At 34.8% G+C, this 27,046-nt stretch overlaps 1 protein-coding gene across 6 annotated transcripts; it reads left to right on the forward strand.

Annotated features, from left to right (window-relative positions):
- The first annotated feature begins 3,312 nt into the window (after nt 1–3,312).
- LOC129744011 (CLIP-associating protein) lies at nt 3,313–26,261 on the forward strand. 6 transcript variants are annotated; one of them, XM_055736302.1, is made up of 23 exons: nt 3,313–3,513; nt 4,144–4,530; nt 4,670–5,967; nt 6,199–6,386; nt 7,067–7,114; nt 8,765–8,917; nt 9,313–9,426; nt 9,567–9,587; nt 9,884–9,982; nt 10,040–10,184; nt 10,248–10,533; nt 10,650–10,826; nt 10,882–11,135; nt 11,205–11,448; nt 22,516–22,603; nt 22,688–22,780; nt 22,872–23,103; nt 23,166–23,347; nt 23,404–23,545; nt 23,603–23,777; nt 23,834–24,040; nt 24,106–24,230; nt 25,399–26,261. In XM_055736302.1, the coding sequence occupies exons 2-23, from the start codon at nt 4,339–4,341 to the stop codon at nt 25,457–25,459; spliced, it is 4,524 nt and encodes a 1,507-aa protein (XP_055592277.1). In that variant the 5' UTR covers nt 3,313–3,513; nt 4,144–4,338; the 3' UTR covers nt 25,460–26,261. The 6 variants fall into 6 exon arrangements, with proteins under 6 accessions (XP_055592277.1, XP_055592278.1, XP_055592279.1 ...); XM_055736303.1 differs by lacking the exon at nt 22,688–22,780; XM_055736304.1 differs by lacking the exon at nt 8,765–8,917.
- The last annotated feature ends 785 nt before the right edge of the window (nt 26,262–27,046 follow it).

The following is a 27,046-nucleotide window of genomic DNA, read 5'->3' on the forward strand; positions in this document are numbered from 1 at the left end:
AAAATTACAAAAATTACAAAAATTACAAAAATTACAAAAATTACAAAAATTACAAAAATTACAAAAATTACAAAAATTACAAAAATTACAAAAATTACAAAAATTACTAAAATTACAAAAATTACAAAAATGACAAAAATTACAAAAATTACAAAAATTACAAAAATTACAAAAATTACAAAAATTACAAAAATTACAAAAATTCAAAAAATTAAAAAAATTACAAAAATTACAAAAATTACAAAAATTACAAAAATTACAAAAATTACAAAAATAATAAAAATTACAAAAATGACAACAATTACAAAAATGACAAAAATTACAAAAATGACAGAAATTACAAAAATTACAAAAAGCTTCTGATTCATTTAAAAATTGACAAATTTCGATTTTCCAAGTCCTGAATACTGATAAGAATATAAACTTTGTTGATATAGCTATTAGGTAATTTTTTTTTATAAACTTTGTTGATATTGCTGTTTATTGTATTTCGACAAAAAGGACAAAAATGACAAAAATGACAAAAATTACAAAAATGACAAAAATGACAAAAATGACAAAAATGACAAAAATGACAAAAATGACAAAAATGACAAAAATGACAAAAATGACAAAAATGACAAAAATGACAAAAATGACAAAAATGACAAAAATGACAAAAATGACAAAAATGACAAAAATGACAAAAATGACAAAAATGACACAAATGACAAAAATGACAAAAATGACAAAAATTACAAGAATTACAAAAATGACAAAAATTACAAAAATAAACAAAATGACAAAAGTGACAAAAATGACAAAAATAATTATAATAAATAATATGAAATAAATGACAATTACAAAAATGACAAAAATGACAAAAATGACAAAAATGCCAAAAATGAGAAAAATGAAAAAATGACAAAAATGACAAAAATGTCAAAAATGACAAAAATGACAAAAATGACAAAAATGACAAAAATGACAAAAATGACAAAAATGATGAAAATGATGAAAATGACAAAAATGGCAAAAATGACAAAATTGACAAAATTGACAAAAATGACAAAAATGAACAAAAATTAACAAAAATTAACAAAAATGAACAAAATTACAAAAACGACACAAATGACAAAAATGATTATAATTACAAAAATGACAAAAACACCCAAAAATAACAAAAACCACAAATGACCTACTACTTGAACAGCAAAGTTTTCGAGCGGTCAATTTTGCTATCAGGTTCTCTTTAAAGTTGTGAATGGTCCATACCAAAAGCGTAAAGCGAAAAAAAAAGTCGTGAATTTGTATCAACGAAACCAACGATTACAATGGCCATTATATTTTAGATAAATATTTGATTTAACACTAAACGTACCGGAGGCGGTCAAATGACGGTTTTTGAACTTTAAACGATTATTACGCCTTATATTATTGTTTTTTCGCAAATTTTACGACAGGACTATTTTTGTTTTTGAAATGCAAGTATTTTTACGTTTTTAAATTTTTTTTAAGTGTTACGGTTTTCGAATAACGCATGTGGTATACCTATTCATACCGCGAGCGGTCAAATGACGGCAAACACCGTTTTCGCTAAAACTCCCTTGTTTCTCAACCGATTTCTACCAAATTTATAGTTTTGAAAAGCTTACAATTCGACTCAAATATGTTTCTCAGACAATTTTCAGCTACAATCAATAACTTTAAAGTTATTTAAAGTACAAGAAAAATTTTATGAAAAAACATGCTTCAGGAAAAAGGTTGTAAATCAGTTATTAAGTGCTCGAATAAAATTTCACTTAGTGCCTGAGAAAGCTGAAGTTAGAAACTATATGTTGCACATATGGAAAATTTTTTGAAAAATTTTCTAAGATCATGGCCACAAAAAATGTATAAAAGTTGTGTAAAACCCGTATTTTTCAATCAATCAACCGCCAAAGCTGTTCCTGTTACAGTAGAAAATTTTGAAAAAGTGAATTGAAAAGTAGACGTAATTTGTCACATTTTGGCATCTTTAGATTTTTAAAATACTAAATACATAATTTATGACGACTTTTCAAAGGTAGCTGTTTTTCGAACTTTTTATCAATTTGAATTTTCTAAGACAATTCCTACACCTAAGCTCAGCTTCGCACTGGATTTTGAGTACGTTAACGTAAGGTTTAGGCAATAAAACTATATGCAAAAGAATGCTTATTTCATACCGGTTCTAGTGGTGTAACTGCATTGGCGGTGCAATGCTTGGCAAAAATATGATAAATAAAACAGTGAACTAGTTTCTGAATTTTGAGAAGTCAGCACAAACTCTTGCTTGGCAGACGGGCGCAGTGGGTGGTAATATCTCAAAGCTATTTTGCACACGAAGACGGATGAAAAGAAACGAAAAAACAAACAAGAATTAGCTCAAATTTTATAGTTTTACTTTCAGAAATATATTTATTATATTTTTGCCAAGCATTGCACCGCCAATGCAGTTACATCACTAGAACCGGCATGAAATTTTCTTTTTTACACATATAGTTTTATTGCCTAAACTATACGTTAACGTACTCAAAATCCAGTGCAAAGCTGAATTTGGGTGTAGGGATTGTCTCAGAAAATCCAGATTCATAAAAAGTTCGCAAAACAACTATCTTTGAAAAGCCGTAAAAAATTATGTATTTCGTATTTTAAAAATCTAAAGATGCCAAAATGTGACAAATTACGTCTACTTTTCAATTCACTTTTTCAAAATTTTCTACTGTAACAGGAACAGCTTTGGCGGTTGATTGATTGAAAAATACGGGTTTTACACAACTTTTTTACATTTTTTGTGGCCATGATCTTAGAAAATTTTTAAAAAAATTTTCCATATGTGCAGCATATAGCTTCTAACTTCAGCTTTCTCAGGCACTAAGTGAAATTTTATTCGAGCACTTAATAACTAATTTACATCCTTTTTCCTGAAGCATGTTTTTTCATAAAATTTTTCTTGTACTTTAAATAACTTTAAAGTTATTGATTGTAGCTGAAAATTGTCTGAGAAACATATTTGAGTCGAATTATAAGCTTTTCAAAACTATAAATTTGGTAGAAATCGGTTGAGAAACAATGGAGTTTTAGCGAAAACGGTGTTTGCCGTCATTTGACCGCTCGCGGTATGAATAGGTATATACAAAGTGTCGGTATGTTTAGTGTTAAAGTATCTTCTAAAATATAGTTAAGAAATTTTCATACAGGTGTCGCTCTTATGTTAAAAATGATGGGAGCGAAGACGCCCTTCTGAAAATCTGAATAGAGTGATATACCTACCCCTCGTTCAAACGTCATCTTTTTGTCGTCGCTGCCAAAAGAAAGCTGAATACTTTCGCATACGCTCGTGCACTCGGGAAATGTTGCTTAAAGTGATTTCTTTAAAAAATCGTGTTTTCTACATTAATAATCGTGAAATATGCTGTTTTAGTTGATTTTGTTTTCATGCATCGTTGAATACAATAAATAGTGTCGCTAATATATTTGATTGCCAACCTAAAATCAAGAAAGAAGTTGTAGGTAATGTGGTCATGTTTTTCCTAGCTCACCAATATGTGCTCTAAAAGAGGTACACTTTCAGTTTTTTCGGGAAATATAAACTGTTTTGTGATACGTTTGTTCAATTTTCAATAGCAGGAATAAACAGCAGAATGAAGTTTAAAAGTCTGCAAATTTAGTGTTTTCAATGCCATCATTAATTTGAGCAGGCGATTAACGGGATCTTTCTAAGGCATAATAAAGCTTGCCAGTTTAATTTGACACCGTTTATTATCTGTTGTTTTATCTTAACGCTGTTTCGAACAGTTCTATTAATGTTATGCGTTCAAAATTTTTGGTAAATGTCGTTTTTTGATAAATTTTATAAATGTAAAAAACATCGGGTAGATTCCGTACAGTGAAAATTCTGCCATTGGTGTAACGCACACAAATACGCATGCAAAATCACATCACCAACACAACGATATAATATGTCATTTTTGGAGTGCGTAATCAACATGTAAATATTTATTTCGGAAAACATTAGATCATTGATTGTCAGGTCTTTGTCAAGTATACAGAAAGTGTACGAATTGATCGCTCAAAAATGTGAATTTTTACTTATTTATAACGTTATAAATAATGTACTGTTTATCTGTTTCTTGTTTTCAGATCAATATCCACATCTTGTGTAATTTACCGGTTCATAGCGCTCGTGTAATTTGAGAAAAAAGTATTAACTTTGTTTTTGTAATTTTGAGCAAGTGATTAGTCAATGTGATGGAATAAAGTGTATTTTCAAGAACATTGAAGCATTCCTACAAGCAGACACATTAACGTTTAGGTGGTCAACTTCTGCAACCGAGTATGGCTTATCACAAACCTATCGATATTGATGGGTTCATCACACAAATGGCCAAGGCCGATATGCGCATAAAGGCTCAGTTGGCGGAAGATTTAGTGTTGTATTTGAACGATGCCGAGAATTCAATAGAGTGCGTTGATCTCGGAATGCTGGTTGACGGACTGATTCCGTGGATGATTGGCAGTCACTTCAAGGTATGATTTTCTTCTGATATTCCGTTTGACCTTGAATGATGCCGTCAACGAGTGCTGCATAATGGCCCGTTTCACGCATCATTGCTGCCTCTCCTTAATAAAACAGTCTTCTATAAAACAATGTTTCTTTTTTTTGTAGATTGCTCAACGTGCACTGGAAGCTTTCACGGAACTTGTAGTACGCCTTGGACCCGATTTCAATGCATACACATCTACAATCCTACCGCATGTCGTTGATCGACTAGGGGATAGCAGGGATACAGTTCGAGAAAAGGCACAACTTGTATTGCACAAACTGATGGAATGTAGAGTTATTCCTCCGCAAACATTGTTAGACAAGCTAACTGTATGTTTTAAACATAAAAATGCTAAGGTCAGAGAAGAATTCTTGCAGACCATTATCAACGCTCTAAACGAGTACGGCACACAGTCACTTTCGGTAAAATTGTATATACAGCCTATCGTGACACTATTAGGTGACCCAACTCCAACAGTAAGAGATGCAGCAATACAGACTCTCGTTGAGATTTATAAACATGTCGGTGATAGGCTCAGAATTGACCTCCGGAAGAAAGAGGTGCCGGCAACTAAGTTCACTCTTTTAGAACAAAAATTTGACGAAGCACGTAATGATGGTTTGCTTCTTCCGTCTGCATTGAGTTCAGGATTATCCAATGATGATGTTGATACTGCAGTTATTGCCCGGCCAACAAAGTTAGTCAAACGGACGCCTTCTGCGACACCAAGAAAACCATTATTCGATACACAAGGCTCGGGGGACCTGTTGGCAGTAGGAGCAGTTTCGTCGGATGTTTTTGAAAATTGTTTTGAAAATGTTCCACAGTTAACCATTTTCTCCCAACGTGATATGGATGAGCATATGAAAAACATCAACACACTTATAGGAGATAAAAATGTTGACTGGGAAAAACGCGTTGACGCATTGAAGAAAATACGATCCCTTCTTATGATCAATGTACAAAACTCTCCGACATTCACGCAACAGTTAAAAGACTTATCAATTGCATTCCTGGATATTCTCAAAGAATTGAGGTCTCAAGTCGTTCGGGAAGGTTGCATTACATTGGCATACATGTGTAAAATATTGAAAAATAGAATGGACCAATTCACTTCTTATATAATGCAAGAATTAATAAACTTGATTCAAAACTCAGCAAAAGTAATTTCTTCGTCTGGAACAATTGCATTAAAATATGTCATCAGATATACACATGCTCCAAAAATAGTGCCAATTATAACTCAGAATCTCATGCAATCAAAATCAAAAGATATACGTAGTACATTATGTGAAATAATGGTTCTTTTATTCGATGAATGGCCGACAAAAGCTCTTGAAAAAAATAGCACCACCTTAAAAGACGCTCTTCGTAAAGGAATCGCAGATGCTGACAGCGAAGCTAGGCGACACAGCCGATGGTAAATATGAAAATTCTACACTTAATTAAATTTACAAAAGATGAAATTAAACAAAAAACAACTACATAATATTAAAAAATCATTTAGTTGAGCTTACTTATATTATATAGGCAAAAAACATAAAAAAAAACTTATAAATATTGATGTTTTAATAAATATGTTAAACATGCTCTTCTATACTATGAATGCGCTAACGCAGAAACTAATGTTTTTTTCTTTTCCCATCGATAGCGCCTTTTGGAGTTTTCGGAGACATTTTCCTGATCTAGCTGACAACCTCTATTCATCTTTAGACATGGCAACTCAGCGAATGATGGAGAAGGACCGAGATAATATTGGAATTAATGGTACCAACTCATTAAGTGTCAGTCTGCGAGGCAGTAATAGTAGCTTGAATTCTGTGCCTGGTGGGGTGATAAGTACGTGTTTTGTTTTTGTATCGTCATTTGTCTTTTGAGAATGTGAAAGTCTACAAACCTTTGTTCACAGTTTTTTTTACATTTATGGATCATTCATAGTTATTGGATAATTTTTCATTGTAAAGATAGTAAACATGTTTGGATCCTGACACTAACTATTGCAATGCATTGGCGTCTTATGAAGAAATTTCATCTTTCATGTTGATGCTATGCAGAATTCTCTATCTCTTCAAAATTTCGTCAAGCTTTGTAGATAGTTTATGCTTGTAATTTCGAATAGTCAGGTGTTAATTTATCCGAAGCAAGTAAAGAATGATTTAAAATATTATCTTAAAAATTATAGTCCGCAATTTGGTATCAACAATATTTCCTTTCCCTGTGTTAAACCGAAAAGAAAGATTTCATAACATTAACAACATTAGTCATTATTGACATTTATATAAAATAACAATTTCTATGTTTGATATCAGAACCATAAATAAACCTATTGAAATACTTCCTGGAGTGCCAATCGGTTTAGGTCCATAACTCTTGAGTGATCCATAGCTCCATATTCATGTTGTGTTAACAATAAGCAAAGTGCATCAGTCAAACTGCATATTATTTAACTAAATTATCACTCAACTAATCGTTTTTGTTCATTAAACATTTTTCATTATCATCTTTCAATATACTACCAGAACGTAGACAGTCTTCAGGGCTTAAAAGTCCAGCATCCGCTCAATCAGGTAAAATAATATTATACTGTAAGTTTGAATAGCTTCTTCATTGAATTGCCGTCAGTTAAATAATTTTTGGTTTGATCTTAAATCAAATGCTAAAAAAATGGCTCTCTTTTTGAAGATAACACGATTCTAAAACCTTCTGTTTTTCGTTTAAAATCTCTATGGAAAAAAGTATTCGATATGATCCATTATAGACGCTTTTTCTAGTAAGGATTGTATAAGATATCTTCAAAAAAAACAATGCTTTAAATAATTTTTGATTCAGAGAGGCTTAGTAAAAAAGTTATTGATAAAGTCCAGCGGTCAGTGTGGCGTGAGTCAGAAGACGCCAGCCCTATTATGACTAAATGTTGATACCTTGGAATTATTTAGGAGACCTTTAAGCCCTACTAACCCGGCAACGTGCTTTCTCCTTCTGGTATCGTGAAGGGTTAGCTCATTATCTTGGACTGCATTCTATTCTGCATTGTTCATTCGAAGTGGATCTTAACCAGTAGAGGATGATTAAAATGAACTTCTCAAGATCGCTTTACAACTTTGAGCTGTTTGTGTGTATTGTTCTAGTTAGTACAACTGTTTCCATTCATTTTATATTTAAGGGTGGTGATATAGAGTACCAAAGCCTCGGCCATCAAGTGAAATATATAAAAGAGCTTCGAATCACTGTTGAAGGTGTACACTAGACTGCCTCAAATTTGTATGGGAAATTCAAAACCTGTGAAATGTTATGCGCTGCAGGCTGAAATTGATCCTAGTCCTACTACAAGATCTCATGCCAAATTTGGGCGAGATCGGATCATGGGAAGGGGTCGCTCAACGAGCCTGAAGTTTGTATGGGATTCTTAGACATTTTGTTCGTTGGAAACATGAAAAACCAGTTTTTCATCAATAACTTTGGTTCCCGTCTGCCGATTTCTTTCAAAAACGGGTTTTCTTAAAGCTGAAATTATGAAAAATATTTCATCCGAAGACTGCATTTCAATTAGAGTCAATATAAGAAAGTTATCAAGCTTCAAAAATGGGCTATTTTTTAAGGATGGTATTCATCGCTGTTAATGAGTCGAGGCTGTCGAACATATTGACGCCTCATTAACAGTGCTGAATACCATCGTTAAGAAAGTTAGCCCATATTTGAAGCCTAATAACTTTTTTATCTTAACTCTTATCGATATGCAGTCTTCGGATGAAATATTTTTCATAATTTAAGCTTTAAGAAAACCCGTTTATGAAAGAAATGGGCAGACGGGAACCAAAGTTATTGATGAAAAACTGGTTTTTCATGTTTCCAACGAACAAAATGTTTAAGAATCCCATACAAACTTCAGGCTCGTTGAGCGACCCCTTCCCGTAATCCGATCTCTCCCAAATTTGGCATGAGATCTTGTACTAGGACAAGGATCAATTTTAGCCTGCAGCGCATAACTTATTCAAAAGTCGGGTCATTTGGGGCACTCTATTGTACACACGAAACTTTATCATTCTATTTGTTTTCCTTTAATTATTAAAAGTTTTACGTTCAATGTTCGACTTTTTTTTCTGTAAACATCACGTAGCTTTACCATTATTAATTAAATTGTTCGTGTAAAAATTAATTCAACTGTTTTTTCAATGCTTACGTGGGATTTGATGGATTTTATGAAATACAAAATATAGTAAATGCTACGAGTGTGAGTACTGAAAATTTAGCATCTTCTAATGGTTCTTCTTCGCGATTACAAAGAACACCGTCTTTACCCAGGACATATTCACGAAATCGAAGTGGTATTCCAGTTGCATATCGAGAACAACCCGCAACAACATTACGAGGTTTACGCATGTTTTTAATTGTTGCACTTATGTTGAATGTTTTTCTCTGTGATTGTGTACTATTTTTGTATTGTTTCTGAATTTGAACTAGAATTTTTTTTTGTTGATGTTTATATAATACTTTTATAAAATAAGTATTTATTTATAAATAACAGTTCGTGTTCTGTGCAAATTATTTCCTTTTTTATGTACCTTTTAGAGAAATCTAGTATTTTATTAAGCGTGTTATGGTTTACATTCCGGAGAACTTGAATGAACTTAAATTTTCAAGCTTTTTTCAGTAAATGGTATTCAGTATAATGTGTTATCAAAGTTCACGACAGCGGAATGTGTTTTTTTTTCCATAATCAATCGTTCATCGCTTTCTAACAATCATTTCAATACTTTTTATGCAGCCGGATTACGAAGTGTTTCCGCCGTTGATACCGCGGCTGCCCAAAGAGCTCGTGCAAGAGTACAATACTCAAATATGGCTCGTATGAAAATCTCATCGGGATCAGCTTCTATTCGTAAGTATATAAGTTTTACCAGTGAGTTTTCTAATACAAATACCATGGAGTTGATAAGGTTTTAGTATCTTACCAAAATCATTTGTTTATTTGCATGCACAATCGTTTAACTAATGTTCTTTGCCGACATTATGGAGCAGAAGGACAGTTCGCGCAGCAAGGTAAGCATCAGCTTTATAAACGTTTTATTTGCAATGTACTCAAAGTTATTAGATTTAAAATATGCATTGAACTTTAAAAGACTTCTTAAGGGTCGCATTCTTAACCCTGAGTATTATATCTTCTTCTTTACTCAGAAACCTAAGACTACATTTTTTAAGCAATTCTTATTAAAGGCAAAGGAACCAGGCATGTTATGCCGAATACTATTTCCTACAGTTCAACTGTAAAGACGAAACAAAATAAATTTTCCTCATGTGTAATTTTACCCTTATGATATGTTCATTTACTTTTACAGCACGAGTGAAGAAAGTTCCACTAACAACCGCCACACCTCAACAGCCACCTACACCTGAAAGGAGGATACGGTCAAGATCTGGTGTCTCTCAATCTCAACGTAGGTTTTTCGTTGCTTTCTTCATAGAACATTTTTTAAAGTTTTGTTTTATCACAGCAACATCCAGAAGCACCTCTCCATCGAGTAAACTCCGAGAAAATTTTGGTATTTCATCGATTTATAAACAAACTGGTACTGTACCTAAGAAAGCAACCGGCATCCCGCGATCTTTAGCAAGTTCTCGAGAAACAAGTCCTACTAGGTAAAATATTAATAACTCCGGTTATAAAGAAATAACTAAAATGCTTATAAAATATTATCGTAGAACGTCCCAATTCGGATCTCTAAGACGGAATGTTTATGGCACCAATAGCCCAAGAAGACCTCCGGTTAACCCGGGCCGACCAATTTTAGCCCAGAAAATACTTCAACAAAGTAGAGAAGCTGAAAATGCTTTAGCAGATGCACTTTCTCCAGATGAACAAGATATTTCAGCAGACTTTGGACGACTTGGAATTCACCGCAAAATTTCGAGAGACGAATCAGATGATAGCGAAGCATCTTCAGTATGTTCAGAAAGAAGTTTTGATTCATTTAGGAGAGGAAATGACGTAAGTAATTATTTGATCATTTATTTTATGAACATATTTGTACCAGAGCTATGTTTTATTGAACTTTATGTAAACGAACAGCAAACTGATTTAATTAATTTCAAAAAAAATTTCAGTCATACTCTTGGAATGGTTCACGAAATCGTTTGGATAGTTCACGTGCAATTATCGAAGATATTGAAACAATTATTCAGCTTTGTGCCTCTACACACTGGTCAGAACGTAAAGATGGTTTAATCAATTTGACACAATATCTGAGCGATGGCAAAATGCTTACTCCACAACAATTACAAGTATTTAAAAAAACGATTTTTTTCTTTCGTGTTTATTATTTTGTTTCTTTTTCAGTGTGTTTTGGACCTTTTTCGAAAGATGTTTATGGATCCGCATATTAAAGTATATGCTCTGTTTTTGGACACCGTCAATGAGCTTATTCTCTCGCATTCAAACGACTTGCACGATTGGTTGTTTATTCTTCTAACGCGTTTATTTCAAAAACTAGGTGGAGACTTGCTTGGATCAATGCATGGTAAAATATGGAAAACTTTGCAACTTATTTATGAGTATTTCCCAGCAGATTTGCAAATGCAATGTGTATTTAGGTAACTCGATGCCATAGATAATAAGATAGTATGTTAAGTAATGCTGGTTAACACTTGACATCTTTCCAGGATACTTATTGATGCCGCACAAACACCCAACACAAAAACACGCCAAGCGACTTTGAAATTCTTAACAACACTGGCAACAACATATTGTACTGCCGCCCAATTTGTAGTTCATAGCCAATCTCAACAACTTGTTGATAGAGCTATACTAAAAATCATCCAAACAGCATTAGATCAAAAAAGTTTTGAGTTGAAATCTCAAGCGCGTTCCTGCATTGTTGCATTATACAACTGTAATCCGTCTCAGGTATGTGGTTTAGCATTAATAATTATGTTGAAATAGTTTAAATAACTTTCTATACGAAAGTGATGTTAATTAAAAAATATTTGAAAATATTATTATTATTATTTTTTTTTTATTTACAACTAGTTTATTAAAGGCCTTTTACTTTTACAAAGTTTTAATGTGCCGAGTGTATTCGATTCACTAGGTTAGTAGGAAAGGGAGCCGTAATAGTCGCGGCGACTCAACTGTTAGAAATCTTAAAATAAAGGAAAGGAGGAGGTTTATAAGGGGATATCCTTTGATCGCAGTTTTCCATTAGGGTTCGGTGGTGGCCTCCTGTAGCTGTAGTTTCGTCAGCTACGGTTTGGTATCGGTCTCCATCCATCTGGCCAGCCTTCAATACGTTCGTGTCGAACCCGTTGGATGAGAGGTGGTACTAATAAATAAACAAAACAAACATTAAATGGAGAACACACAAGGGGAGAGTTTACGTAGGTATGCGGACTAAACGACCAAGTCAGACAGCTTGAGATATTTGTAAATTGGGAACAAATATCCAAAATCTAAGTTTGCCAGAATGTCTCGAATTGGAACTCCAGGTAGTCTACCTCGGGCCCTAAGGGTATCCAGTAGCCAAGCCCTCGTTCGACCATACCTTTCACACGTCCATACAACATGATCGATGTCGTGGTAGCCATCCCCACAAACGCAAACATTGGTTGCAGCGAGATTAATACGAAACAAATGCGCGTCAAGCCGGCAGTGATTTGACATGAGCCGAGAAATCACGAATGAAGTCGCGACTCAAGTTAAAATGCTTAAACCATGCCTTCGTCGGAACCTTAGGGATAATCGTATGGAGCCAACGTCCCTTTGTGCCATTATCCCAGCTAGACTGCCAAGCGTTAATCGCTAAAGTGCGAGGTATTGAAAAGTATTCATTGTAAGTTATAATCCTCTCAAAGATTTCACCTTGTAACGCGCCCACCTTAGCCAATGAGTCCGCCTTCTCATTGCCTTGTATAAGACAATGAGACGGGATCCAAGCTAAGGTAATCCTATACGAATTTTCGATCAAAGCGCCCAATATCCCTGAAATTTCCAGCAAGAAATGGGAAGAGCGCTTCATCAGTTTCATCGATCGAATTGCCTCAACGGAGCTGAGACTATCCGAATAGATGAAATAGTGGTCTACGGGCAGTGTGCGTATGTGTTCCAAGGTGCAGTAAATAGCGGCTAGCTCAGCAGTGTAAACGGAGCATGGCTCTCGGAGCTTGAACGAAGCTTCAAAGCCCTCATTATACACTGCGAAGCCAGTCGCGTTTTCGATTCTAGAACTATCAGTAAAGAACATTTTTATAGGATCAATTTCACGTACTTTTGAAGCAAAGATTGAAGGAATAATGTTGGGTCGGACGTGATCTGGTATTCCACGGATGTCAGCGGTCATGGACAGATCGAATCTTATCAAGGAACTGCTACTCGGGTAAAAGTGACTCGTGTCCGAATTTAATAAAGAAGGATTTATTTCTAATTGACTAAAAGTTTTATAATTATTTACATATGTTACTTGCGGATTAATATTCATAAGCCTTTCCAAATTTTCTATCACCAAAGGATTCATAGTTTCACTTCAAATTAGGAAACGTAGCGATAAATCGAAGAACCGATTTTTCAACGGCATTATTCCCGCCAGTACTTCGAGACTCATCGTATGTGTCGATTGCATAAAACCCATGGCAATACGCAAACAACGATACTGTATTCGTTCTAGTTTGATCAAGTGAGTTTTCGCGGCGGATTCAAAGCAAAAGCTTCCGTATTCTATGACCGACAGTATCGTTGTCTGGTATAACCTGATGAGGTCCTCTGGATGAGCACCCCACCAGGTTCCAGTAATCGTTCGAAGGAAATTGATTCTCTTTTGGCATTTTTGAGTCAAGTACCTAATATGTTTTCCCCAGAGGCATTTAGAGTCGAACCAGACACCCAAATATTTAAAACTAAGAGATTGAGTTAGAGTTCTACCCATCATAAGGAGCTCTATTTGAGGAGGGGAATGTTTCCTTGAAAAAACTACTAACTCGGTTTTACTAGGTGAAAACTCGATACCTAGATTCCTGGCCCAATGTGATAAGTTATTTAGAGTTTCTTGCAAAGGAGGTTTTATTTGAGTGTCTGTTTTACCTGTGATATGAACAACACAGTCATCCGCAAGCTGTCGTAGCGTGCAATTTTGTGCCATACAACTATCGATTTCTCGGACATAAAAGTTGTATAGCAGGGGGCTTAAACATGAGCCTTGGGGTAGACCCATGTAACTAATTCGTTCAACTTTGGTTTCTCCATGGCTAAAATGCATGATTTTTTCAGACAACAGGTTATATAGAAAATTGTTCAAAATTGGTGAAAGTCCGCAAGAGTTAAGATTACTAGATAGTACTTCTATGGACACCGAATCGAATGCCCCTTTGATGTCCAGAAATACTGCCCCCATCTGCTTTTTTTGGGCAAACGCCAATTGAATGTCTGATGAAAGTAATGCTAGACAGTCGTTCGTACCCTTGCCTCTACGGAATCCAAATTGTGTACTTGACAACAGATTGTTTGATTCAACCCATTTATCCAGCCGAAAGAGAATCATTTTTTCGAGCAATTTCCGGAGACACGAGAGCATTGCAATCGGCCTATACGAATTGTATTCAGAAGCTGGTTTTCCCGGTTTTTGTATGGCGATGACTTTCACTTGTCTCCAGTCATGCGGAACAATGTTCAGTTCCAAACACTTATTGAATAAATTCAATAGACGTTTTTTAGCGGAATCTGGCAGATTCTTCAACAAGTTGAATTTGATTCTGTCCAGTCCGGGAGCTGAATTGTTGCAGGACAAGAGCGCAAGTGAAAGTTCGACCATCGAGAATTTATCCTCGGTTTCGGAGCTATTCTCTGTATCCCGATATATATTCAGAGCTGGTGCTGCGTCCGGGCAGACCTTTTTCGCGAACTTTAATAGCCATCGACTCGAACTTTCCTCACTTTCGTTCGAGGGAGTGTGATTACGCATGTTTCGTGCTGTTTGCCAAAGTGTGCGCAGAGACGTTTCTCGAGATAACCCATCAACGAATCGCCGCCAGTACCCACGTTTCTTGCCCCTGATCAGGTTCTTGAACTTGCGTTCCAAGGCCAAGTAACGTTGGAACTTCTCTGGCAATCCGGTTCTGCGAATCTCGACAAACGCCTTGCGCTTTTCATTTCCCGCGCGAGAACACTCACCGTCCCACCACGGAGTAGGAGGTCTCTTCAGGATTGTCGAGTTTTCGTTTCGTCTGATCTGTGCCCCGATTGCACATTCCACTATCGTCCCGGAGATGAAACTATACTCTGCCTCCGGAGGCAGTTCGTCCGTTAAGTCGATGGCGTCGCTTACACCCGATGCATACTTTTTCCAATCAATATTCTTTGTGAGGTCATAAGGAATATTGATCTCTTCGGGTGGACTACGACCACTGGTGATAGAAATATGGATAGGCAAATGATCGCTTCCCTGAGGGTCTTGGATTACCTTCCACGTACAATCCAAGCTCAGAGAGGAAGAAGCTAAAGAAAGGTCTAAAATACTATGCTGTGATTGGGATCCATTAATTCGAGTCACTTCCCCATTGTTTAAGACAGTCATGTTGAAGTCGTCGCACAGCTCATAAATAATGTTAGCACGATCATCATCACGTGAGCTTATAAAAATATTATTTTAAAAAATAGAAAACTGATTAATAAAAACCTTAGATATGAATTTTCGTATCGAAGAGTTTGGCAGCGTCATTAGTAAAACTGCCACTGGAATACAGGTCTATGTTGTAAGAGGCGACTTATGCAGCACTTCCCAGATTTGTTTATCTAATATTTCTGCCTATTGGAAATCAATAAGGTTTTACTTGAAAGAGGCAAAAATGTAGGTCAAGGACAATTATAGCATACAGAGAATCGCTTAGTGTAAAAATCGCTTTCTGTTAACATTTTTAATGGGAATGTTTCGAATCTAAATCGGGTTTGAATTCTACCTGTTATTTTTGAACTTTTGGACTAATCAAGAGTGCTTCATTATGTTTACGCACGATTTGAAATGAACAGTATAAACACAATTTAATAGAATATCCAATTTTTATTTTACTTTTATGTTTAGGAAGAATTTTGATTCCAGTCAATCGTAGGCCAGTGATCGAATTTTCGATCGAAGGCTGCTCATTAGCTTCAGCGCAGACTGATTTGTGATGATTTTGGAAACTTTTTTCCAGTCTTCTGCAAAGTTTTTGAAAGAATCGGCAGTACTCACATGTTTTCTCAATTACGATTTTGTGAGGGCCCAAAAAGTTTCAATCGGAATCATCAATTAGATTGGTGTTAAGCTATCGTGTCCTTTGAATAGTGAACTGTTGCCAAATCCGGCTAAAACAGTACTGAGTGGTCATGTTTGCCGATCATGAGCATCAGGCGACGGTTCACTCACTCTCGACATAGTTGTATTCCTTGCGTCAGTAATATCAGCAGTTGTATTCATTGTGTCATTAGTTGATCGGACGGCTCAGAAAGGTCGCCCAACTCTTATATGTCTTGCCAAATCATTGCATTTTTACCGAATTGCCTATATAACTCGGATAATATATGGGAGGGAAACGATACACATTCATCAATCGAAAACGCTCACTGATGAAGATAGTAAGTTGCTATCGAAATACCGGTATCTGAACTTATCATTTACCGTGGTTGAATTAAAAGGAATCTTTCGATTGCTTTGATTCAGTTGAATCATTCAACTGATTTAATTAAATTACAGACCCCGTTCGTTTTTGGCAACACGCCCGAAAATTTTATGTTGCCAAAATCGAATGTTGCCAAAATCGAACGGTTTTTTTTGTCACTTTTTATTTAAAATTTTTATTTCAAATTAGTCAAAATTGATGTGAAACCTTATATTAGCATATTTTTTTTCAATTTGGCTCAATTATATTAGTTTTAAGCAGTAAAACATGGAAAAATTAATATTTTTACTGTTTAAAACCCTCATAATTAAGCCGAATTGAAAAATTTCACGCTCATATTACGTTTTGCATTAATTTTGATTAATTTGAAATTAAAATAAAAAATAAAAAATTGACAAAAAAATCCGTCTTTTTTGGATGTTGCCAAAAACGAACGGTTTTTGCTTGGATGTTGCCAAAATCGAATGTTGCCAAAATCGAACGGGGTCTGTATTTAGAACATACAAAAACATGAACTACATTAATTCATTTTTTTCTGTTAAAGCCTGTGCTTGAACAGAACAACGTGTTTCTGGCCGTTGCGTTTAGCGTAAGCAACGCCTCAGACCATGTGTGTTTTTTTATATTTGCTTCTCTTCGCTTTACCCCACGTGTTCAAAGTTGAATACACCGTTTATTTAGGATAACTATTTAAAAAAAAATTAATCATATCTCCTACCTATCAATTTACTCGTCATCCCCCCTTCGAGTTTTCCAATAATTCCGAAGGGAAGAATAAATGAAGTCAAAGGTATTTTATTAAATTTTCTTTATAAATTCTTTTAAAATTCAAACAATGTAAAGAGCAAAAGTCAAGCTGTGGAAGATGGGAATTGTATCACCGTTTAAAGACTGTTCCAGAAATTATAAGCACGTCTAATGTCATTTTTAATCGATTTTTGTTTTAATTCTACTGGTGGCGTCCTTTTGTTTACACATTTCTGTACGTGATAACATAAAAAAAATTTGTTTGTGATACATTTCAAAATGCATGGTCTTACTCCGGAGAAGAGAAAAAGTATCGTGCACAAGCAGCGTTGCCAGATTGAAAACCGCTCAAATCCGTAGATTTCACGAAAATCAGAAAATGTACTGATTTCGGCTAAATAAAACTTGATGATCTTTTTTTTTTTTTTTGGTCGTCAGGTAGAATTTTCATTTATCCGCAGAATCCCTTGAATTTATTCGATAATCCGTAGAAAATCCGTAGGAAATGCTGAAAATCCGTAGATTTCGAGCATCGATCCGTAGCTCCGTAGAAATGCTCAAAATCCGTAGAACTACGGAGAAATCCGTAGATCTGGCAAGGCTGTGCACAAGTGGTGTACTCTGTACTGTACTGTGACTTGTGAGTGGAATCTCATTGAGAAAATTGGCTAAAGAAGAGAATGTGAGCGTCAGAGTGGTACGGACCGCTATTCAAAAATATGGTGAACCCGGTGTGCTTTGCTACACCTTTCAAAAACAAATGTTATTTTCAGAAACTTTTTGAATTTTTATTGTTTTGTTGGCATTATTTTAAATCAAATAACAACATAGTTCATAAGCAACCGCTTTAAAATGAGAACTACTGTTGGAGTTTCGAATTGCAATACAAAGATGACTTAAACAAATTTTCTGAATCTTGATCTGTGAATTTGTGTTAAAAATATGATAATTTTAATCTATTTCTTTAAGCTTCGCCCTGAAAAAGGAGGGTCTCAAATTAATCTTACGCAAACAATCTAACTTATGAAATCTGGTTGTTTTTGCTTGATATGTTCTTAAAACTGATAAGAGAGCGCCCCTGTCCTCCCTTTCGCCCCCTGCTGAATGGAGGACGGGATCTTTAATAATCATACCCATTTTTTTCGTTCCCCAAAATCCTCTTATATCATATATAGTTCCAATGGTTGTTAAGTTTTTGAGCTTTACAACAAAATTTATATGGAGCCCCCTTCTTTCTTCCCCTCTCAACATTGTGAAGCGTAAGAGTCTATAACAATCGTAAAAACATATCTCGTAACCAAGTACCTTTCCATGCCATATTTGTTTCCATTGGTTGGCTTCGTTAGCATAAATTGAGAACTTAAGTTAACAAAATTGTATTGGGCTCACCTCCCTCCTCCTATGTACCTACTCACTGAAAGGAGGATGGTGTGTCAGATAATCATAAAATCATATCAAAATGAATTTTTATGTTAAATTTTGTCCATTTCTCGGATTTGTAAAAAAAAGTTAAATGCATTCCTCTTCCCTTCCTATATTCCGAATTCTATCCTCCTACTGCAAGAAAGGAATCGTTTCACATAGGAAAATTTCTAGTATTAAAATACCATCCCATGCCAAATTTGGTTTTATTTGCGTTGTAATTTAATGGGTTATGCATAAACTTGAAAGGAAGTACCATCCCCCCTTCCGTTCTCCCCATTGAATGGAGGGGTGAAAACTTAATATTCCTAAAAATATTTTTCGTATTCAAATACTTTATGATGCCAAATTTGATATCATTTGCACGATTTATTCTCAAGTTATGCAAAAAATTTGTATGGAAGCCCCTTTTTCCCCCTTTATATCTTTCCGCTGAGAAAAGGTGGGGCTTCAATTTATTATCTCCAAATACCCTCACATGCCAAATATGGTTCAACTTGCTCAATCAGCTCTACAGTTATACTGAAAATTGAAAGGAAGACCTCTCCCCTCCTTTTCATCCACTTCTTTGAAGGAGTGAGGGATACCAAATATTCATAGAAGCATTTCTCGTACCCAATTATCGTTCCACGTTAAATTTGGTTCCATTTGCGGTTGTAGTTCTCGAGTTATGCAGTAAAAATTGCATGAAACCCCCCTTCCTCTTTCCTTACTCCTTGCTGGAAGAATGAAGGGGTCTCAAACAATCATTAGAACATGTCACGTTCCCAAATACCCGCCCATGCCAAATTTTGTTCCATTAGCTTAATTAGTTTTTGAGTTATGTAAAAATTATAAAAGAGGCCCCTCCCCCTTAATATCTCCCTACTGGAAAGAGGGAGGGGTCTCAAATAATCATAGAAATATTTTTCGTATCCAAATACCCTTCTATGCTAAATTTGGTTCCATTTGCTTTATTAGTTTTTGGGTTATGTAAAAAATTATGAAAGAGCCCCCCCCCTTTCTACTGGAAAGAGGGAGGGGTCTCGAATAACCATTGAATTATTTTTCGTATCCAAATACCTTCCCATGCCAAATTTGGTTCCAATATCTTGATTAGTATTCGAGTTGTATGATAAATTGTAAGGTAGCCCCCCTCCCCCCTTCCTATCACCCCATTGAGAGGAGGGAGGGGTACCTAATATTCATAGAAATATTCCTTGTTCCCAAATACCACCCCATGCCAAATTTGATACCATTTACTTGATGCGTTCTCGATTTATGCAAAAAATTGTCTTTTGCATGGGAGGCCCCTCCCTCCCTTCATGAGAAAGGGAGGGGTCTCAAATCATAATAGGAACCTTCCCCTGCCTCCAATACCCCCATCTGCCAAGTTTCACGCAAATCGGTTCAGTAGTTTCCGAGTCTATAGGGAACAGACAGACAGACAGACAGACAGACAGACAGACAGACAGACAGACAGACAGAAATTCATTTTTATATATATAGATTAGTCAAAATTGATGTGAAACCTTATATTAGCATATTTTTTTTCAATTTGGCTCAATTATATTAGTTTTAAGCAGTAAAACATGGAAAAATTAATATTTTTACTGTTTAAAACCCTCATAATTAAGCCGAATTGAAAAATTTCACGCTCATATTACGTTTTGCATTAATTTTGATTAATTTGAAATTAAAATAAAAAATAAAAAATTGACAAAAAAATCCGTCTTTTTTGGATGTTGCCAAAAACGAACGGTTTTTGCTTGGATGTTGCCAAAATCGAATGTTGCCAAAATCGAACGGGGTCTGTATTTAGAACATACAAAAACATGAACTACATTAATTCATTTTTTTCTGTTAAAGCCTGTGCTTGAACAGAACAACGTGTTTCTGGCCGTTGCGTTTAGCGTAAGCAACGCCTCAGACCATGTGTGTTTTTTTATATTTGCTTCTCTTCGCTTTACCCCACGTGTTCAAAGTTGAATACACCGTTTATTTAGGATAACTATTTAAAAAAAAATTAATCATATCTCCTACCTATCAATTTACTCGTCATCCCCCCTTCGAGTTTTCCAATAATTCCGAAGGGAAGAATAAATGAAGTCAAAGGTATTTTATTAAATTTTCTTTATAAATTCTTTTAAAATTCAAACAATGTAAAGAGCAAAAGTCAAGCTGTGGAAGATGGGAATTGTATCACCGTTTAAAGACTGTTCCAGAAATTATAAGCACGTCTAATGTCATTTTTAATCGATTTTTGTTTTAATTCTACTGGTGGCGTCCTTTTGTTTACACATTTCTGTACGTGATAACATAAAAAAAATTTGTTTGTGATACATTTCAAAATGCATGGTCTTACTCCGGAGAAGAGAAAAAGTATCGTGCACAAGCAGCGTTGCCAGATTGAAAACCGCTCAAATCCGTAGATTTCACGAAAATCAGAAAATGTACTGATTTCGGCTAAATAAAACTTGATGATCTTTTTTTTTTTTTTTGGTCGTCAGGTAGAATTTTCATTTATCCGCAGAATCCCTTGAATTTATTCGATAATCCGTAGAAAATCCGTAGGAAATGCTGAAAATCCGTAGATTTCGAGCATCGATCCGTAGCTCCGTAGAAATGCTCAAAATCCGTAGAACTACGGAGAAATCCGTAGATCTGGCAAGGCTGTGCACAAGTGGTGTACTCTGTACTGTACTGTGACTTGTGAGTGGAATCTCATTGAGAAAATTGGCTAAAGAAGAGAATGTGAGCGTCAGAGTGGTACGGACCGCTATTCAAAAATATGGTGAACATCGTACATTAGAAGTTGAACCGAGGAATGGTCAAAAATCTGTAGGTCCTGCTATCGACAAAAAGGTCAGGGATGCCTACAAACAGAAACCATCGGCTTCCGTTTGGGATGTGGCGAAAAAAGTCGGAAATTCGTTAGACATTGAGGTCCCTTTTTATTATTATTTTTTTTTTAATTTTTTCCTCTGTTAAATTCCCGGAAAAAAGTGACTTCGATGTCTAACGTGATGCCTACTAAAGAGCGACTTGGGCTCAAGACGTACCGGAAGCAGAAAAAACGTAGAAGGAACCCAAATCAAGCCGCTTCTGTCAAACCATGAACCCGTCAAACCAACAATATTTTGCAAAAGTTCTCGGTGCACTTTCATGGACAATGAAAGGTATGTGAAATTGAACTATGAACCCCTTCTTTGGCCACAGTACTTCACTGTACTTCACGCAAGGACAAGGATATCCCCGAAACGGAGAAGGTCAGTTTCACCGAAAAATTTGGCAAGTAGGTGATGGTGTGGCAGGCAATTTGCGAGTGCGGCAAAATATCTAGCCCGTACGCCACATCGGAAACAATGAACACCCAGAAATATATCAAGGAATATCTCCAGAAGCGTTTATTGTCGTTGACAGCATGATGGATCCGTCATATTTTGGCCCGATTTGGCATCGTGTCATTACGCCATAGACACACTAGATTGGTACAAAAGCCAAAACGTCTGTTTGTGCCAAAAAACATGAATCCACCAAAATGCCCCGAAGCACGGCCAATCAAGACTTTTTGGGCTTTGACCGAAACAAAGCTACGGAAATACAAAACAAATTTAAGAAGGATTGGGCAAAAGTGCAGAAGCTTATGAGACATGTTCGAGGAAAAGTGCGAAGATTTTCATGAAATAAGAGCACAGTGTTGGGTAGCACACAAAAAATGAAACAGCGTGTCAAATAAAATTTAATAACACAATTTTATTTTATTATTTTGAAAGTGTGCTTAGAATTTCCGGACCATTATAAATTCGATTTTTTTTTTCAAATTGTCTTTCCAAAATACATAGAAATTTCTATTTTGTGCTATATATATTGTATGTAAGTTTGTTGTATGCAAGCTTTTGTCCAATTTGTTAAAATTTATTTATAATTTGGATGATTTTTCATTAATACCCCCCTCCTTTCTCCTCGTGATGTTTCAACTCAAAGTGACAAAAGAAAGATTTTAAATTTGTTCCGGCATTGATAGTTGATTTATTTCTGGGATGAATAAAATTCAAGCGTTTAAAATTCCTACGTTTTCTCACCACTATAAAATCTCCAATTTAATACATTTTGATTTGAACCTGATCAAATGATGATTGTATTTGCATTGCAAATGTTATAATGGATTAAATTCTTGCAGATTACCATGATACTAGCGAATCTACCTAAACAATACCAAGACACAGCAAAAGCTATAATTCAACATCATATGAGACGAAGTACCTCAGGTATAGTAATTAAAGAATGCGTATCAACGCTAGTTTTTCCTTAGTAGATGTGGTAGTTAAATGAGAATTTCGCTTGCTTTATAGGAACTGATAGTCCTTCATCGCCATTATCGTCTTCAAGTCCCAAACCATTGCTAAGTCCTCAACAAGGACCGTTTAGTTTACAGAATACTCCTAGTAAGTAGTACATGAATGTGTTTCTTTTCTGAGATTTTTTTTTGCTCTAAATATGGATTGATGTCATTTGTAACAAATTCGTTTCTTCTAGCTCCAAGATCACGACAAACGTCTATAGATGTGACGGATTCAATGAATTCAGAAGAAGTTTATAAAAACTTGCGTAAAACTACAGCAGAAATACAAAACTATACTTTTGAAGCTAAGTTGGACAGAGATGCAAATAGCAAAGATTCGGGAATCAGTCAAATGGGTGAACAGATGATGCAGATTGTAGACAATAGATCTTCGATGGCTTCAAATGGTCTAAATGGACATATCATGTAAGTAAACTGAATGAAGATATATTGAATGTTCTTCGACGTCTAGTTCATAATATTTTCAGTTCCGATAAAGATGATTCTTGTAATGGGTCGAAAACACAATCAGCTACAACTACAGAGTCAAATACACCCGAGAATACAGTTCGTTTGGACGGTATTGATATCGGTCTTCACAAATCAGTAACCCAACAGCAACGTCATCATAGTTACACGCTCACGGAAACTGGTGAAGTTATATTAGAATGTAAGTACAATAATCATGTGATCACAAGAAATGTTGTTTAAATTCATATTTTTCAGCCGGCATAAAAGAAAATGACATCATACGATCAGCAATCATGTTATCACATGACTCAAGTTCCGAAACGAGTGTGCAAGTCTTGGAGAACTTGCAGACTTGCATCAAGTATGGAAACTGTGCATTGCCTGCCAAAAACTTCAAGTATGGATTTATTATCAGTAGAGCTGCCAGTTATTAAAGATTTCATTTCATTCACAGAGCTATTATGAAAATGCTTTTGAATTTGATGGAATCGCAGAATAATGCAGTTTTGATCGCCGCTTTGCATACTCTTGGTCGAATAGTGCGAAGTTCACAAATGAAAACATGTTGGGGCAATTTTCTCGAGTTGATACTTCTTAAAATAATTGATTGTTATAAAATTAGTAAAGAGGTTAGAGATACGGGTATTTATAAATTCATAGTGATTTAACGTTTGATTTTATTCAGGTTTCGCGAGAAATCGACATTATAGTTGTCAAAATAGCGAATGTTCTACCACTGGATGTATCAGTAAACATTCTGAATCCAGTTATAGCGACAGGAGATTTCCCCGCCAATCTGTGCGCGCTTAAAATTCTAACAGAACTGGCACATAAACAAGGAAAAGATTTTACGGATAATCATCTAGACAATATCATGCCAAATATTGCCAGGGTAAGAAAGCTGATATCTTCAGTAATCCAATGAAAGTCTATAACAAATTTGTTTTTTATTTACAGCTCGCTGACGATGGTCAATCAATGGTTCGGAAAGCAGCGGTATTTTGCATGGTTAAGTTGTATATAGTTATGGGGGAAGACAAGGTTAAACCGAAATTTGCGCTACTAAATGCAAGTAAAATAAGGTAAATATCTATCCAAAATTTGGTTGGGTGATCATCAGGGAGGTGACAATCTAGTTCTTCTCTCGAACAAGAATCTTTTTCTTTTTTTCTATCCATCGAGAGAGACGTTTATGGTGTTTTCCTCTCAAAGCGAGTACGAAGCAAAGTACGAAGTCTCAAAAGTCAAAATTTCAACCAATGAGGAATCAGAATGATTGATGTGTTAGTGTGCTGTCAACCATACTTCTCTAGCATTTGACATTTAGTTCGGGTCCTTGACAGCAAAATGTCAGGTTTGTTATGGGCCCACAAAATCGTGGGCCCGTAATTTTGATGGTTGTCAAATTCAATGACAAAGGATAGGGGTGCCATCTCCCTGGTGATCATTGATCAAACAATAATAATTACAACCAAGGTTGCCGTATTCACAGAAAAAAATATAATTTCACAGAATTTTGAGAAAATTTTCATCATAGAATCTGTGTCACAGAACACAGAATTTTGAAATATTCACAGATTTCACAGAATTTTTGAACTTTGAAAGGATTTCCAAAATTATAATTATTAATTAAAAAAAAAAAATATTATTTTTGAATAGATTCTGGAAGTGTTGGGGAGGATTGAGAGACTAACCCTAGTAAAAACCCTTATGTTTTTCTTAAAAGAGATGTACCGAATATTCGTTCTCATATGCTGTTTATCAGTTTATCAAATTACGTCAATTTTCCTATCCACTTTTCAAGCTATGAATGAAACTATTTTGACGGATCATTGATCAACAATTACATTGAGATATTATTGAAAAAAAAAACAGTGTAACAAAAGTCAACTATCTATGCATGATCACGATCAAACAATCAAAAATTTTGAAATTCTTTGAAAATGTTTATAAAAGTTTGATATTTTTGAATTCGTATTATTATCATTATGAGTACCTACTTGATACAAGTAGGTATACTTATTCAAATAAAACGTATTTCTATACCTACCTTTTAAAATAATGATACATTTTGCTTATTTGATCCAAGAACATTTGATATTTTTAAATTCGTATTATTTTTATTAGTACCTACTTGGTACAAGTACATTTTTTTAATCAAAGCTACTCATTTGTACATATATCTACATATCTCTTCAAAAAATGTCTTCAACTTACACCTTGAATTGATAATAACTCTTTCTTTTTCAGATTGCTGAATGTTTATATTTCAAAAGCCTTGGCCACAACCAATAAAGGGTCTACATCATGATCGAAACATGCCATGTGATTGTTATTTAAAGGACGAAAATTTGCTAAATTACTGTGTAAATTTGGTAGAACTATATCAGTTATCCATGAATAATATTTATTAGTCATCGCATCTCACCTTGAATTGGCTCGTATTATTTTGTTGGGTTCTTAATCATTATCCTGCTACTAAAATGTAAATTTTAACTAAGCTTCCAATACTAATGATTATTGTAATATCGCAGTTAAAATTAACACGAACACTGAAGGAAGTAGTTATGTGAAATTGATAAAAACTATTGCAAATCTTAAATATTACAACTTTATACAGTTTTAGTTGACAAAATAATAAGAAAAAATAAAATATAGCAGCATTGTGGTGTATCGTTTGAGCATATGTTTCTAGTTATTTTTAAAGAGTAGATAATCATTATTTGAGAGTAGGTAATCATTATTTGAGCTTTCCGCGCCGGTATCGAGCAGTTTAAAAATTATCAGTATGTATACTTTCAAATATTACGATTGATGTGCTTCAATAGAATATTCAATTGACATTCTCGACATTTACACTCTATTTTAATTTTTTTTTAAACTGATTATGATTAAAAACTTTTTCTTTACTATCATTATATCCATTTGCTAATGTCAGGAGCCGGATTTTGTAACGCTTTTATAGTAAGTTTCGTGGATTTTCACACAGTAAAAGTAAATACAAAATAAAAAAACGTTCTTGCGGCTACCCGGCATTTCTAGTCGCTTAATATAAGGAATTAATCATTATCCTGATGAATAAATAAAATATTAACATTCAAGTTATAACGATACACTTTTGTTTTATTACATAGAAGAGAAAAGAAATAAATTCTTAAAAAAAAACTTCGATACGACCGAGTCTGTATAATTTTCTAATTCCTACAACTGACAAACTTTTCCGAAAGACAGATCAGAACGAAATTGATTTCCAGTAAAACCAGTTCAATCTATTCGCACACTGATGCCGAATCAACTGCCTGTTTTTTTAATCGTAGTAAATGTGTGAATTTTAGGAATTATGTTCGTCAAGTTATGTCGTGAGACGGAATACTATGTAAATAAATAAATAATAAATGTGGCGCTTGTATGGAATCCATAAGGACATTGAAGGATAGGCTGACCCAGAAACTTGTGGCGGCGAAGCCTAGCTGCCGAAATCCGAACTGTCAACGAGAATCTTGACTGGGACAATTTTTACAAAAAAAAATCCTTTGTTCGATCTAACTTTTTTTTTAAATTTCATGTGATTCGAAATTTCATGCATAATAAGAACATTTGATGTGATGGATTTGAAACGGAATCAAACAAAATGAAATCGTAGTTTGTTTCAACTTCGATTTTTAATTCATTAGCAATTTAAACTTTTTAAGAAATATCGAAAAAAATATTTTCATGATTTCTATCGTAATTTGGTCACAGAACATCTTTCGCGTTACTATTTCTTACAAATTAATTGGAATTACTAATCAGAATCGCTATCTTTGGTTAAGCAAAAAATGGGCTTTTGGATGCATTCTGTAAAAAATCACTAGCAATGTAAAATAAAACAAGAAATTTAAAATTGAACATTATTTGA

This window comes from Uranotaenia lowii, chromosome 2 (genome assembly GCF_029784155.1).
Source record: "Uranotaenia lowii strain MFRU-FL chromosome 2, ASM2978415v1, whole genome shotgun sequence".
Lineage (NCBI taxonomy): Eukaryota > Metazoa > Arthropoda > Insecta > Diptera > Culicidae > Uranotaenia > Uranotaenia lowii.